The sequence below is a fragment of the Opisthocomus hoazin genome, chromosome 4 (genome assembly GCF_030867145.1).
Source record: "Opisthocomus hoazin isolate bOpiHoa1 chromosome 4, bOpiHoa1.hap1, whole genome shotgun sequence".
NCBI lineage: Eukaryota > Metazoa > Chordata > Aves > Opisthocomiformes > Opisthocomidae > Opisthocomus > Opisthocomus hoazin.
The window spans coordinates 29578909-29593344 of record NC_134417.1 but is presented as its reverse complement, the minus strand read 5'-3'; the positions used below and the strand labels follow the sequence as shown (position 1 = coordinate 29593344).

General features: G+C 39.2%; 1 protein-coding gene across 1 annotated transcript in view; it reads right to left on the bottom strand.

Annotated features, from left to right (window-relative positions):
* WWTR1 (WW domain containing transcription regulator 1) overlaps positions 1 to 14436 on the bottom strand; it is a 74139-nt gene that overhangs the window by 32218 nt on the left and 27485 nt on the right. Inside the window, exon 2 of the mRNA XM_075418504.1 lies at positions 1045 to 1181. Within this exon, the coding sequence (XP_075274619.1) occupies positions 1045 to 1181 (137 nt within the window). The remainder of the gene's footprint in view (positions 1 to 1044; positions 1182 to 14436) is intronic.

The following is a 14436-nucleotide window of genomic DNA, read 5'->3' as shown; positions in this document are numbered from 1 at the left end:
CGACAGCCTATGCATTTGCTATAAATCCAAGACAAAAGTAAATACGTATATTGCATTACTGCTATTGGTGACCATTGTCAGCCAACTGTTTATCATTTTCTTCAAACATGAAGAGACAGCCCTGATGACCCACACTGCAAATGAATAATCATGAAATCACGAGACCAACGTACCAAAAATTAACCTGAACAAGAATCTGGTCTGTGTTTTTAAGACTACCTATTTGACATAGTTTTGTGATCTTGAGCCTGTAGCTGACCTGTCTAGACGTTTCTCATTTTCTTCAGTGGTAGAAAAGTTAAAACTGCAGAAGTGAAGTATTAGGGATTATTTGTAATTCTGAATTATACAAGAAAATGTTTTCTCCATTTACATCTTTAAAATTTTCAAAGCTTTCATGGCTTGATTTTCACTAAGGCTCATAGCTGGCAAAATCAGAGGAACATAAGTTGATGCTTAAATTTAAGCATGAAGTGCTAAATGAACAGCAATGAAACCACGCACATTTGTAGAAAGTCTTTAGGTAATTCATACTGCAAAACCGACTTTTTAGTATTTTCCAAGGAGCTTCCAGTGCAGAACCTAACTATGCAAAAATACCCCCCCACCACAAACAAAACAGCTACAATCTGACCTGAAGAAACACAGGAAAGACTGCCGACAGATTATCTAACAGCATGTTGCACAGCAAGCTTTGAAACTTGTATGGTGGGCTTGTAGAGGCTTTATACCACCTCTGAATGAAAACGCCCAGGAAGAGCTTATTTTCATATGTTCAATACCACATCAAAAATTTGTCACAGAGGCTTTAAAATGAAACACATGAGATGTTAGAACTTCACCTCGAACAGTATGAATTCACTTGCTGCCAACTTTGCAGAGGGAAAAATAAGAAAAGCAAGTGGAGAACATACTGTTAGGCCTGACAGCAGAATCAGAGCTACCCTTCTTGAAGCAAAAATTACTTTGGCAAACAAAATTAGTAAAAGGTGGCTCTCCTCTCTCTTCTCTATTTTCACCACAGAGCTGACATCCAGTACTCACCGAGATTTGGCTGAGACATTGCCATAGACCTCTGCGGTATTGGTGTGGAAGTAGCTGCAGGATGGTGGCTCATATGATTCAACGGTTGGTTCATAGTTTTTCGAGGATCTTGCCATGTTGTAATTTTTTCTATGTGACTGACAAAGAAAAGATAAAACACAAGCTTAACACAAAATAATAGAGTCTATTATTTACATGGTTAGGCATAATGTCATTGAAGTCCTAGTTGCTTTTCTTATCCAACATTTTTCTACCCTTCTTGTCTCACTCTAACCCACTTGACATTATCTGTCATCTTGTCATTTCTTTTTTCTTCTGATCTTCTGCCCCTGCCATTCTAACTTTTTATGCACTACTGTTGAATAAATACTTTTACTTGAACAATTGGTAAATTCTATTATTTTATCTAAAATCTGCAATACACACTCATCTTCCAGATTATTTAACTGTCAAAAAATGTTGCAACTAACAAGGACATTCACCTAAAGATAAGGAAACACACATCGCCCTGGTCTGTACCCTGTTACGGTTTTACAGGCAGCTGGAAGCTCTGCATAGCCATAGAAAAAGGAAGCTTTGCACCACCCACCATTTCTGTGAAACATCTCAAAATAAAGTCTGATACTCATGGGGTTTTGCTGGTGACAGGGCTGGAAGGTATTTCCTGTGAGGAGTGGCTGAGGACTCTGGGTTTGTCTCGTTTGGAGAGAAGGGGCCTGAGGGGCAACCTCACTGTGCTGTGCAGCTGCCGGAGGAGGGGACGTGGAGAGGGAGGTGCTGAGCTCTTCTCCCTGGGAGCCAGGGACAGGATGCCTGGAAATGGCTCAAAGCTGTGCCAGGGGAGGATGTGACTGGACATTAGAAAGCATTTCTTCACTGAGAGGGTGGTCAAACACTGGAACAGGCTTCCTCGAGAGGTGGTTGATGCCCCAGGCCTGTCAGTGTTTAAGAGGCATTGGGATGATGCCCTTAATAATACGGTTTAACATTGGGTCAGCCCTGAACTGGTCAGGCTGTTGGACTGTACCATTGTCGGTCCCTTCCAACTGAACTATTCTATTCTATTCAGTAGCTCAAAGATAGCCAGTGCTGACTTTAAAATACTCGTATTTTGTTCCTGCACTACCTCCTGCTGAATGAATGGACTGTCACATGCTCAGCAAAGAGCTCCACCTCGCTAGTCTGGAAGAGGAATCTTCAAGAGGTTCTGAAATACGCTCAGGGATGCATTCAAGAGAAAGAGCCTTTATGTCCTGAGAAAAACAGAAATAAGAAACCACCCAAGAAACCGAGATGACCAGGAAACTCATAAAACCGAAGTTTATGAACCACTGGAGCACACATTGGTTGTTGCAGTGTTTCTTCCTTGCTGCCTTCTTTTTTACATTTGATGTTCAGTTACATGTAAGCATTGAAAGGTGTTCATTTTTAACTCAAAATATTTTAGATCTAAATATCTCAATATTGTTATTACTTTACGCAAAATGCAGTGTAGAGAAATGCAAAAATAATCTGCTATTCTTTGCAAAATAGGTCAGCAAGTAGTGAAAACAGACATTGATCAAAATACAGAACTTGTCATTTAGGCCTTGATCCTGAAACACCGCATTCACAAGAAATTTTGCTGCAGATGCCACTGGAAAGTAGGTCACACCCTTTTATCTTTGCACAGATTCACAGCACTGCAGATATTTACAAAAGAGCATGGCAGCAGGAATACTTGGTTGGCAGTCTATTACAGTAACTACAACTTTTTTTGTCTTTAATTTTTAATACACGGTCACTGGGTTTACTTTACTGAAACTGTAAAAACCCTATAGGGTTTAAAATTACCCATAGGTAATTAAAAATATTCTTCAGCAATACAGTTTATATAGTACTGACAGTAAACATTATCATCAGAGCAGCAAAATCTTGTCCAAATAATGAATTTGAAAAAAATTTTTTAAGAACAGTACTATACTATTATTCTCAGTATATTTTAAAAGCCAGAGAGTCAAGCAATAGCTACTCTCTTAGAAACACATAAGGCATAACACTTTCTGTTGAAACACTTGTTTCTGATCACCAAATTAGGATGAAATGAGCTGTGTTTCTGTATAGGAGCTTTTTTCCACATTGTACCATGAGACAATTCGCCACTCCTTTTTTGCTGTTTTAAAATATGCCCACTTAAAATGTCCTTCCTACCAAGCATTACAAGGAAGAGCTCTGCCATTGTCTTCCCTGAAGGATGTCTTTTCTTAGTTATCGACCTGGTGAGGCAGTCAGCATTCATCTAAGGCAGTCAGCACTACAATAGCACAAAACATGAAGAAACACATAATCTAGAATCAATAAACAAGGAAGTATTATTAAACTAGTATCTTTCTAGGATGTACCTCTATTGCCTTGCAGATTTTCTCCTTTTTCATTTCAAGTAAGAATTGCAAATTGAAAATATTCAATCAAGTTTTAACAAATTCATAAAGACTCTTCTCACATAAAAACCCTCAGAAGAAAATATAAAAATGTTCTGCAAATTGCTATGCAAAACAACCAGTCATGAAACTGTAGGTGAAAACTAATACTGCTTTTGTTCAAAATTTCTTTTATCCTTTTTATAGAGAAAACAATCTGTACTTTAATTACACACGTGAGAAACAGGGCAATGACAACCATTTAGCAATGCTTCTTAACTTACCGAAGAACTGAAAAATTGACCAAAAAACGTAAAGATCACAGATCTTAAAAGGATCCAACTACATTTAAACCAAACCAAAACAAAAAAACCCACAGGAATTTTCTGGATAAACATGATAACTTCTCAGCAGCCATAGCCAGGATCCACGAGTGGCCTTGCTTACCCCTCTCCGTGCCATCCTGGCAGTGTACAAACATATCTGCTTCATTAAAAAACATGGAGACAGAGTGTCTGAAACAGAACCCTCAAATATGGCATTCATACTATGATTCAAGATCAAGTATTGGCTGGTTGTTACTAGAATTTATTACTATGACCAGTAAACCGAGTTGGTTAAAGAAAAGGCTGTTAAACATTAGCCAATGCTTATTTAACAACTTAGCATAGCAGAATTCAGAACCCAGCAATTCCCTAAGATCAGCACTAAGATTGTAAATAAAGGGCTTGGTTTCAGGCCAGAGAAGCGCACGCGCGCACACGCGCGCACACCCCCCCCCACACACACACCCCCCCAGTTTCCATTGTTTCTGTAAGTCCCCCCCTATATTTCTACATAGGTATGGAAAAGGTTATGTTAAACCTTTGCAGAAACAGGTACCGGCTCATCCCACTTGAAATTACTGGATTTATACTGGGATAACAGATTTCGGCCTAGTATGTTTGTACTTATACAGGAGAAAGAAGAAAATGTAGCAGTGACAGGTCTTCTTCAGATTCCTGCAGCCTCCTAGGCACCAGAACCGACAAAATTCAATTCCGAACAGCCTCTTTTTTCCTTAAAGGCCAACATTAAACATTACTGGTGGATTTCAAATGCTAAAATGCAAAATACCATCCTAAAATTCAGGACATTCATCCTTAAAATAAATCCAAAGGCAGTTGCCAGTCTACAATCACCAAATGAGAGGTGGCTCCCATTCATAACCCTGTTACAGATGCTCAGCAATACATTCGTGTTGAGCCGCCAGATCAGATTCAGTCGCAACGAGCAGGTGTAAGAGTAGCATTACCTCTGACCTGCCCACAAGACCTAGTTTTGTTTTTTAAAAAGTATGACACAGCTCAATGTCAGAGCAAGCCAGACTGAAGCTGTGATTTCATGACTGGCTGAGGACAACCCAAGCCCATGCTGCCGCTGAGAACGGAAGTCCCGCGTCCCCAGCCATGGGTTCTCATCCCTTTTCTTGGGCTGACAGTAGTGATCCTGCAGCCTGCCAGATCAGGCTAAGCAAACCCTTATGGCTAACATTAATTTCTTATTCTTTTCTGTTTAGCAGACTCTAGTTTTGCTGGATGCTCACCTAACCAGCTGCATGGTTGCATGAGGAAGGGAGAGGCAATTCAGAGCCTCACTGGTGGGAAAAGCAGCATTTCTGATTGTGAAACCACCCCCTTCTACCATTGTTTATTTCAACCCGGGGGGGGGGGGGGGGGGGGGGGGGATCATTTTGCTCATACATGTGAAATTTCATTGTACCGAAGACCATTTATTCAGCTCTGAAATGCCTATCTGTACACAAGCAACTATGAAGAGAATCCCAAAATATCCCTATGTGGGATTGTACTAATCCATCTGTTCCTTGCTTTCTTATTTCCAGAACTACTAACCCCAGAAGGACTTTCTTCTTGGCCTACATCACAGCCTACAATGAGACAGAAAACAAAGCTTCAAAGGCAAATAACATAGGCTAGAACTCTTGTCTTCATTGCTAAACTGTACTACATAGGTGACCTGCTCGAAGACAGCAAAATTTTTACTTCTCCCAGCATCTGAACTTTACACTGCTATTGGACAAAGATTAAGCATTTAACTTTCAGGATCACCAAGACAGTTAGGTATCACTGTATTGAATCCCTGGTCTAAGTCTCCCCTGACTTGTATGCTAGTTTTACCCGCTTTATCAAGGGAATTATATTGTTATAAAACACTTTACACACTTCATTCTCGTGTAGCAGCAGCTATACAGAAAGATAACCTGTTAAACAACATCTATCTAAATTAATAAATACGACAAAAAAAATCTTTCATTCAGTCCAAAGAGCTGTATTTTGTTTCTGTAAGCTGCAAGAAGTGTTCACTTCCATTGAGAAAGATTTTTCTATAATTGCCAGTTTATGCTTTTAATTTTTGCATAATTTTCTACAAATTATAATCACATTTTCGTTTTCAAAAGTTTTTCATAAAATAGCTCCAAAATTATGTAAATAATGTTTTACAATTTCCCTTGTCATTTTTACTTTTTTTCCCCTAAAAGTCATGAGAAGAAAACAGATGGAACAGCAACACGATTTTTGTTTAAAAATGTGTATGAATAAAAAGTGCTGATAATATTTAAATACACTTTCTCTAACAAGTATTACTGTATGATTGCTCAGCCAAAGATGAAGCTGAAATTCAATGTCAGAACAATTCTGAAAAAGACTAATTTTATGAGTGCTCTAATCTCTAGTTATTTGTTCTTTTATTATTGTTATATTCTACTATTATTCCATGTCTATTATTATCTCTTTTACTGCATGCCATTTTCTGTTCATCATCTATACACGTTATCCAAAGAGAAAGCCTAAGAGTTTGGAAGAAGATTAGCGAAACAGTTCTTTGCTATGAATTTTGATGGTAAGTGTCTCCATTACATGTGTATGAATCCAATGAGGAGGAGCCTTAAACTTTAAAGATATGTTGCCTAATCTATAATATTGAAACTTCACTACAAAGTAGAGAGAATTGCTATGTAGAAATATAACAAACGTTTAAGACTTGTTTCTGTAAGATTCTCGAGGCATATTCAAACACATGACAAAGTAGCCCCAAAATACATACTCAAATTCTCACTTTCAAGTTTTTCAGAAGCAGCCTTTGCATTTCTTATTACTATAAATCCTAGTGTCTGAGCAGATCGTTTCTCAACAATGTCTTCATTCATAAATAAGCAGGGTAGGAAAGAAGAGACGCTCATTTTAACTTCTGCATCACAGATGAGACTGATGCGGGGGTCTTCATAAGCAAACAAGAGGTTTTGAAAATAAGATTTTCAATACTTAGCTGAAGGCTAGTTTTGTTCCCACTGAGATCAGGCAAAGTTAAACACTCATAGCTCAAACGAGACACTAAGCATCTGTCAAGTATGTGACACAGAACATGCTATAATAAATGCGGTCCCCAAGCTGCCCAAATGACAGCATTCACACCCATGAAGTCCCATGATGCACAAGCTCAGTACGTGGTAAATTATATCCTGATGGTGGCCCCTCATCAGAAAAAAATTAAAGCTTGGATATAAACAACGCAGTATTTTACTAGGACTTTTTGATTCTGTTCCACCTGTGGTACCTTATGCTTTTGTTAAATGCTACCTGTTCGGGTGTCTTGCTTCCCACTTTGAAATGTCAATGCTCTTCAGAACTGTGCTACTGCTGCGGACTGCATTTTTTAACTGCTAGGCTCTAATCCCCGACTTCCACTGCAGCCTTGCCAAGACAGCTCAGTTGGTTTAAATGAGCAAGCAGCAGCATGAAGTACACCAGTTCTCTTTCTGCTTGTACTAACTCCAATAACAAACGTATCTCCGTGGGTTCTGTTTTCAGACCTTATCTTTTTTTCTAGTATTAGGAAATTCAGATCTATTCATCTAAAAAGGCTTAAGGGGGACTGAGGAGAAAGAACTGATTTGAAATACATTATTCTGTAAGTGCACTCTCACCTGAAATAACAGAGAGTTTGGCTAACACTGTAGAACTTGTATGAGGTCCCTTATCAGGGCTTTGTCATACAGACTGAGAGAGTGGATTTAGCGACTGAGCCACATCAAAGTAAAGCTGCTCCAGGGCAAGAGGGAAGCTGGTGACTCACCAGCACCAGCAGCCCTCATGTTCTGACTCATTAACTGCTCCAAACAGGGTGACACTCACACGCCTTGGAGCACCTCCAGTCATCCCCTTCCGGCCACACCACCATCGCTAAAAGTTGGGAAATCTGTTTACATCTCTGCAAGCAGAGCCAAATCATTGCCCAACTTCTTCTCTCTGTCCCTCTGTTCCTGGGAAACAAAAAAGGGACAAAAAGGAAGCTTGTCTCAAGTTAAGAGGTCACTCACAGTGTTCTGACACTGCGTGATGTGGCAGATATACTTTTATTCAAATAGAAAGGTTTTAAATTTAAGAAAATTACCTTGAGCCCACAACATCCCAGTCTATTGTGTGAGCTTGCTCATGGTACTGTAGTGCAATTTCTTGTAAAACTACAGCCAGAGCCAAGCCACACAGTATTGCAGTAACCACTGTCGTGAAGCACCTAGCAGCAAAAGACAAATTGTGTATCAGCCTTCGGTACCTTAGAAACTTACTTTGTAAGGTGCTGGTATAAAACAACCTACTGACACAAACGAGAGATGCTCCCAGTAACTACGGGAACAGCCTTGCCCTCCTGCCCTGCCAGCGGCCTCGGTCACGCTCTAGAGTAGGGCTCATTCTTTCAAGACAAGATGACTTTTCTCCCCTGAGTAGGAGCTAGTAATTTTGGCCCTCTCTGACCTGGATGAAAGCAACCATTAGTATCACAAGTCAGCTGGCCCGGGATTCTTGAGATCATGGCCCACACAAGCAGCCCACCTTCACTGTCACCATCAGTTTGACATGGCCTCAGCGCAGCCTGAAGACAACTAGCAGAAATAACAAAGAAAAATTCATGTTCATTTTCTTCATGCCTTCATCTGTGTAGGGGCCTAACCCACAAGGGTGCTAAGCAGTCAGCCCTTCAAAACATAAAAGATTCAGTGGAGTCTGAAGTTATCACCTGTTTTGCAGTACGCTTCGTGAGGCCAAACACAATGTCAGTCAGTTCTGCACCTTGCTCATTCCCACTTTCTGCTGCCTCCTCAGTTCAGTCAGGACAACCAGTTTAGGCTATGGACAGCAACTCCTATCAGCAAAACAATCCAGACTAAAAGCAGACCTAATCAAAATAACTATTCATATATTGGATCAACTTAGCACTACTTAAAGGTTGGCACAGAAGTTGGAGTGACTGGTCAAGGCAGGAACTCTTCACACATTTCCTACTGGACTATCATGCTGGAACTAGAGAAACTTCACGCTTCCCAGAGATAAGGCCTTCTGCAGAGACTGTCATGCAGCTCCCTCCCAATAGCTATTCCAACCTAAGAGCTCGATAGCCCTGGGCATTCAGCCCTGCACTCCCAATGCAGTTTGCTGCCTCCTTCCTTCAACTACGCTGCAGTTTTGTGGGGCTGCACTATAATCTAGATTCACAAAATTAAGTGGGTTAAAAAGAACCCTGAGTAAGGAAGCAACTATATGCTCAAGCAGGTGCATTTGCTTACCTTAAGCCCTCTCACCTATTTTGCAACAACTGTCCTTTATAATATAATAAGGTGACTTACAGCAGAGATGAAAGGAACCATTACTATTACTATTTCTGTTGTTGTTTCCTTTACAAGAGAAGTCGGGGCCTGTGCAGGATACTTTGCGCCCTTCAGATCTTTAGGCACTGACTGCCTGCCCAAAAGGAGCTTAGAGGACTAACCTCACAACACAACGGACAATTGCTGAACAGAATTGTGTTTGTTTGTGCTCCTGAAAGCACATAAACCCCATTCTGTGAGAAAAAGAACCAACAATGAACTTTTTCCAATTACTTTCTAAATTAATTTTAAAACCTCAGTCTAATTCAAATATTCTACAACTATTGGTCTGGGAAAAAGATTCATACAGTACATTCACATTAGAAAAAAAAATAGTGAGCATCAAGAGCAAATCAAGACTTCATCTTGCACACATCAACTGAGAAATACTGTCTGTTAGCATACTCATTAATTATGGTAATACCTAACAGTATCTTCATTTGCACCAAACAATAAATGCCAATTGTTTACTGTACACATCAACCCTACTACACTCATGCACCTCTAAAAAAAACTTGTCAGCTGCCTTAGGGCAGACAGTAAACCACCACTGAGAGAGTCCCTCATTTTCTCTCCTACAGGGGAGTATTCAAACGGAGGAGCTTGCTTTCATCTTTCCCAGTACCTTTTATACAACTTTACCACATCAGTCCCATCTGCAAATAGTTCACTGGTTTTCTGTTATTCCAGGTTCAGTTCAAAATGACATCTCATCTTAGAACTCTTAATGCACTTGACCCAGCCAATTTCACAGTTATTTTACCATTTAATTCCCCTCCTCATGTCCGTTGCTTTAGCTTGGTCTCCCTCTTCAAACAACTCGTCTCAAGCTGACAAGGCACTAGGTTTTTTCTGGAGTTTTCTTCCACTCTTTCCATTGAAAGAAACGTCCTATATGGCTTTGCTTTGTGAGCTCCCACAAAATTCTTACATATTCTAATATTCTTAAATACAAATATTTTCTCCTTTGCTCTACTTTTAAGCTTTTTTGACACTCTAGTTCCTTTCACTAGCATTTGACTTCACAACTGCATAAAATCAGCTTTAGATGCCGTTTAGTGCAGATTGTTTTAAAGATCCTGTCTACTAAAAGGGAAGCAGCCAAACAGATGCGGGAGTTTGGTGAACTGTGCTGCAGACTGGAGAGAAAAGAAATACCCTTACTAAGAAGCAGAAATAAACAAACAAAAATCTCAGCTTCTTGCTAAATTACTTCAGAAAGGTTAAAAAAAAATTCAACATGTATCTTGTACTCTCAGTGGGCAGAATGAACATCCTTTTTCTTGGACTATAAACTCTGGCTAGCTTTTCAGGATCTTTGTTACATTTGAGTCAGTTGGGGAACAGTTGATTCAAGTTGTTCACAGACAATGAGTTTGGAAGAGTCTGGTTTGGTTTTCACTTACTGTTAGACATTAGACACATAAATACGTTTCTAGCTCCAAAACAGTTTTGACATAAAAATCTATTTGCAAGAAAATTTTTTTTCTGCTCCTTAGGTATTACTAAATGTTGAATATTTCAAAAAATGCCTCTTCCAGGCTTCACACAGCTTGAAGATCATGCAATAATTTCAGTAGGATAGCCCAATTTTTATGTCTTGTCACTTGTTCTCAGCTCTGTTAAACGCAAACTTAGGTGGAAATGGGACTGAGTTACATGATCTGAATCGTACCTTGTTAAAGACAATAAGCTTCACTGTGGCATAAGTCCACAGAGAACGTCTGAAGGAAAATCTTTACTGGCATAGACAGTTTACATGCCAGACTGTGCAGACAAAGCATCAATTTCATTAGGTTTGCAGCTGTCTTAGTCTCTTCTTTTAGCTTATGTTTACATTACACACACAAAAAAAAGGAATGTGAAAAGTTTAATACAATGAACTGAAATAACACACTCACTGTGTGGTGGACTTTTGGTCCTCTCATGGTTGTGCATGGTGATACTATCATTAATTATATAATCACATACTATTTTTCCAGAGAGTGCTTGCTTTATGTACCAAGTGTATTTGACTATTCAAAGGCTCAATTACTGACATGCTATTATTTTCTTTAGCATGCAGCTTCCTCCCTTACTTACTGCAAAATCCTCAAACTCAGTTCTAGTGACAGATGTAATAAACTATCGTTGAAAGATAGTGAGTAAATCATCATGGTGCAAGTACAGAGACTTCCATTTGGTTTTGCAAGGCTGTTTCCATTTCACAGATCAGGAGTATGACATATTTAGAAGTATCCAGTAACTTCAGGGAGCGCTTTGAAACATCTACATCCTGACCTTTCAAAACTGGTATCAGTTTTGTGTTCAAAACACAGCATGCAGTGACTTCAGCTATCACTGTGAGGGCCTGGCATATTTAGAAATCACGGGGGGGGGGGGGGCATGGGGGTGTGTACTGTAGGCTGGGGGGGTTCTTCCTCTCAAGCACATACACCGTTTCAAGCAGTTAAGTGGATAAAACAGGAGCACTAAAACAGATGAACAGAAGATGAAGCAGTAGAGCCTTTGTTTAGGCTACCATGTGAAGACACAATCATTCACAAAAATATTTTTAGCAAATAATGGGTAAAAATGGCATTCCCCACAGACAACATTTATGACGTCCTCCTCTTGTAGCTTTATCACCTGTAACAACCACATTAAAAATGAGTACTACCTGCAGAACAAGTATTTCGCCATTAGCCTGACATCTTCCAACATCATCTACAGAAAAGTTGATAGGTCTGTTTCTCTTCCAGCTACTCAAAGAAGAACGCTATTACCTTCTTTCTCATACACACAACTGGAATGTACATTTATTTTTCAGATGGGCCCCACCTCCTCTAAGAAGATATATGAGAAATAATGAGTTGTTGTAAAAAACCCACAGTGCTGGGACTACACAAGAACCTAGACAGGATGAGCTGGACCACAGGTGTATGTATGGTTGGCTAAGTACGGTCACAGAGTATTTGTCTGGCACTGGCCTACGTCCAGGGCCACACTGCAGCCATAGGGTACAAAGAGCTGGTAAACTTCACAAATGGATGCGATTTTCCTTTCATGGGACAATACTATGAAGTACAAAAATCAGACAGTTGCAGTGTGTTTCCTGCTATTTAGAACAGGTGCCTTGAGTAAATCATCTTGTTGCTTCTTGACGTTTCCAAGCCTATGGGGTAGATCAAGGGACACTAGGGCTGTTGCAAATAAAAGCAAAACACAGATTTAAAGTCTGTTCTATTTTTCTGTGGTTCTAACTCACAAACACCACATAAGGCAGCTTGAGGTCACAACTCAACACCAGTAGATTGCACTGAAAAACCACAAGCAGGTAGCCTGCACTTGGCTAAGAGCATCCCTGTGGTTTCTGGGCCACAGCCCTGCTGAAACGGATGGCAAGGTGAAATGAATCAACACCTTGGTCAACTTGTTGAATCTATGGAAACAAATCTTGCTGATTATTTCTGCTAGATTAACAGATTGATCTGACTGATGCTGCAGCACCATGACTGCTAGTTAAAACAAAAACAGAGAAAAAGGTTTGGAAATATGAGGGCAGGGCCAGGTCACTCCTTTCAGCCGTACGCTGCAGCCAGAACCACTTAAATGGTGAGATGGCTGGGTTAGCTTCAGTCTGTTTCATATTCAGTTGTGGTCTAATGATTTCTGACAGAGGAGGGAAGAATGGGAAAGATTAATGGAAATCTACAGTGATATTTTCATTTTATACCAAAAATAGACATCAATGAACACATGCTTTACTAGATTTGTATTACGAAGAACTTTTACAACTTCCCTCTCTTAAATGGAAGACATTTGGCTATTCTTAGGGCACTCTCCAAGCACTCACTGGCACTTAAGAGTAAGCTAGCATAGCTATTCCACATTTACAGCTGCTGCAGAGAACTCCGGGTGGCCCCCATTGACATCCTTGAAACAACTGGTGGTAGGTAGCAAGAACAGCTGTTATTTTCCAGCCTTAGCATTTTAATTATCTGCTGACATTATTCACTGTTAATTAGGAAAACAAAAAAGTTTGTGTTATTCAAAGCCAAAATGTTAATGATATTTTGCAAAAGATCATACGCACAATACATCCACGTGAAGAGAAAATACTTATTAGGCAGAAGAGCTTAAAGCCGCATGATACTGATTTCATTTATACTGTTCATTTCACCAGTTGGGAAGAACAAGATTTTGTCATTTATGGTATCACTAAAAGCACACAAACACACAAAACCCAGAATCTTTTAACGACTTCTCCTTTGAAATTGCAGAAATTAATAGCTAACATTCAATAGTTCAACCATTCATCACTGTAGGAGGTTCAAGTGACAAGTCTACAGCATTTCAAACTGCAGGTTTACTAATAAAATTCATGGCACTTGCTTTTGCAGACACCGATAATGTTTCATGAAAATTTCATGATGCTTTAACACGGAGACACAATGTAATTATTAAACTGACTGAACCACGGACTTTGTTCTCCTACTGCATGTTGATCGTAATTTCTAATCTTAAAGCTGGAACATTACATAAGTATTTGAATATTTATTATCCTATGCTAAGTACTAATTAAAATAACTTATTCAGTGAAAAGAGTTGCTCTTTTCCTGAATTAGTTTCAGTATTATTTGCGACTGTGAAGAGAACTTTAAGAATGTCCAGCTAAGCTTCCCTGTAACTGACTGATTCCATTGTTGTTATACGCTGGGGACTTAAAAAACATTAAACTAGTTATACAAATGGAAACAAAACATCCTTTGAGTTCTATTGACAACTTAACCTTTAGAATTTGGATGAATTCCCAATTCTTGAGAGAAAGAAAAAAAGGTACTGAATGAAACTATTATCTAGAACATTCTTATGGGATTTTTTAATGTATACAATATATAAGGGCATTAATGCATTTGTTTACTTGATGAGTGCCTGCAGCGCTCATTTAAAAAGACATATTAATAATTCTATTAAACCCACAATTATTTTATTTTGGGGAAAACTGTAATAATCTGAAGACAAAACATTCCTTTGTGAGAGATACACAACATTTTCGGATTCGTGAAGTTACAGAATGAAAAATCATTAAATGTCGCCCACTTGGGCTAGAGGGCTATAATCAGGTTTTCTTGTGAATGCCTCTATTTACCAATATAAAAGCCATGTCAAAAACTAACCATATTTATAGACAATCAGGGTTTACATACATGAACTATGAAATGGTGCTGTCTTGTAACAAGAAAGGAAGAAGCAGCCCAATCTAATAAATATTATTCTACTACCAAGCTGGCATTTCTAGACAAGCTA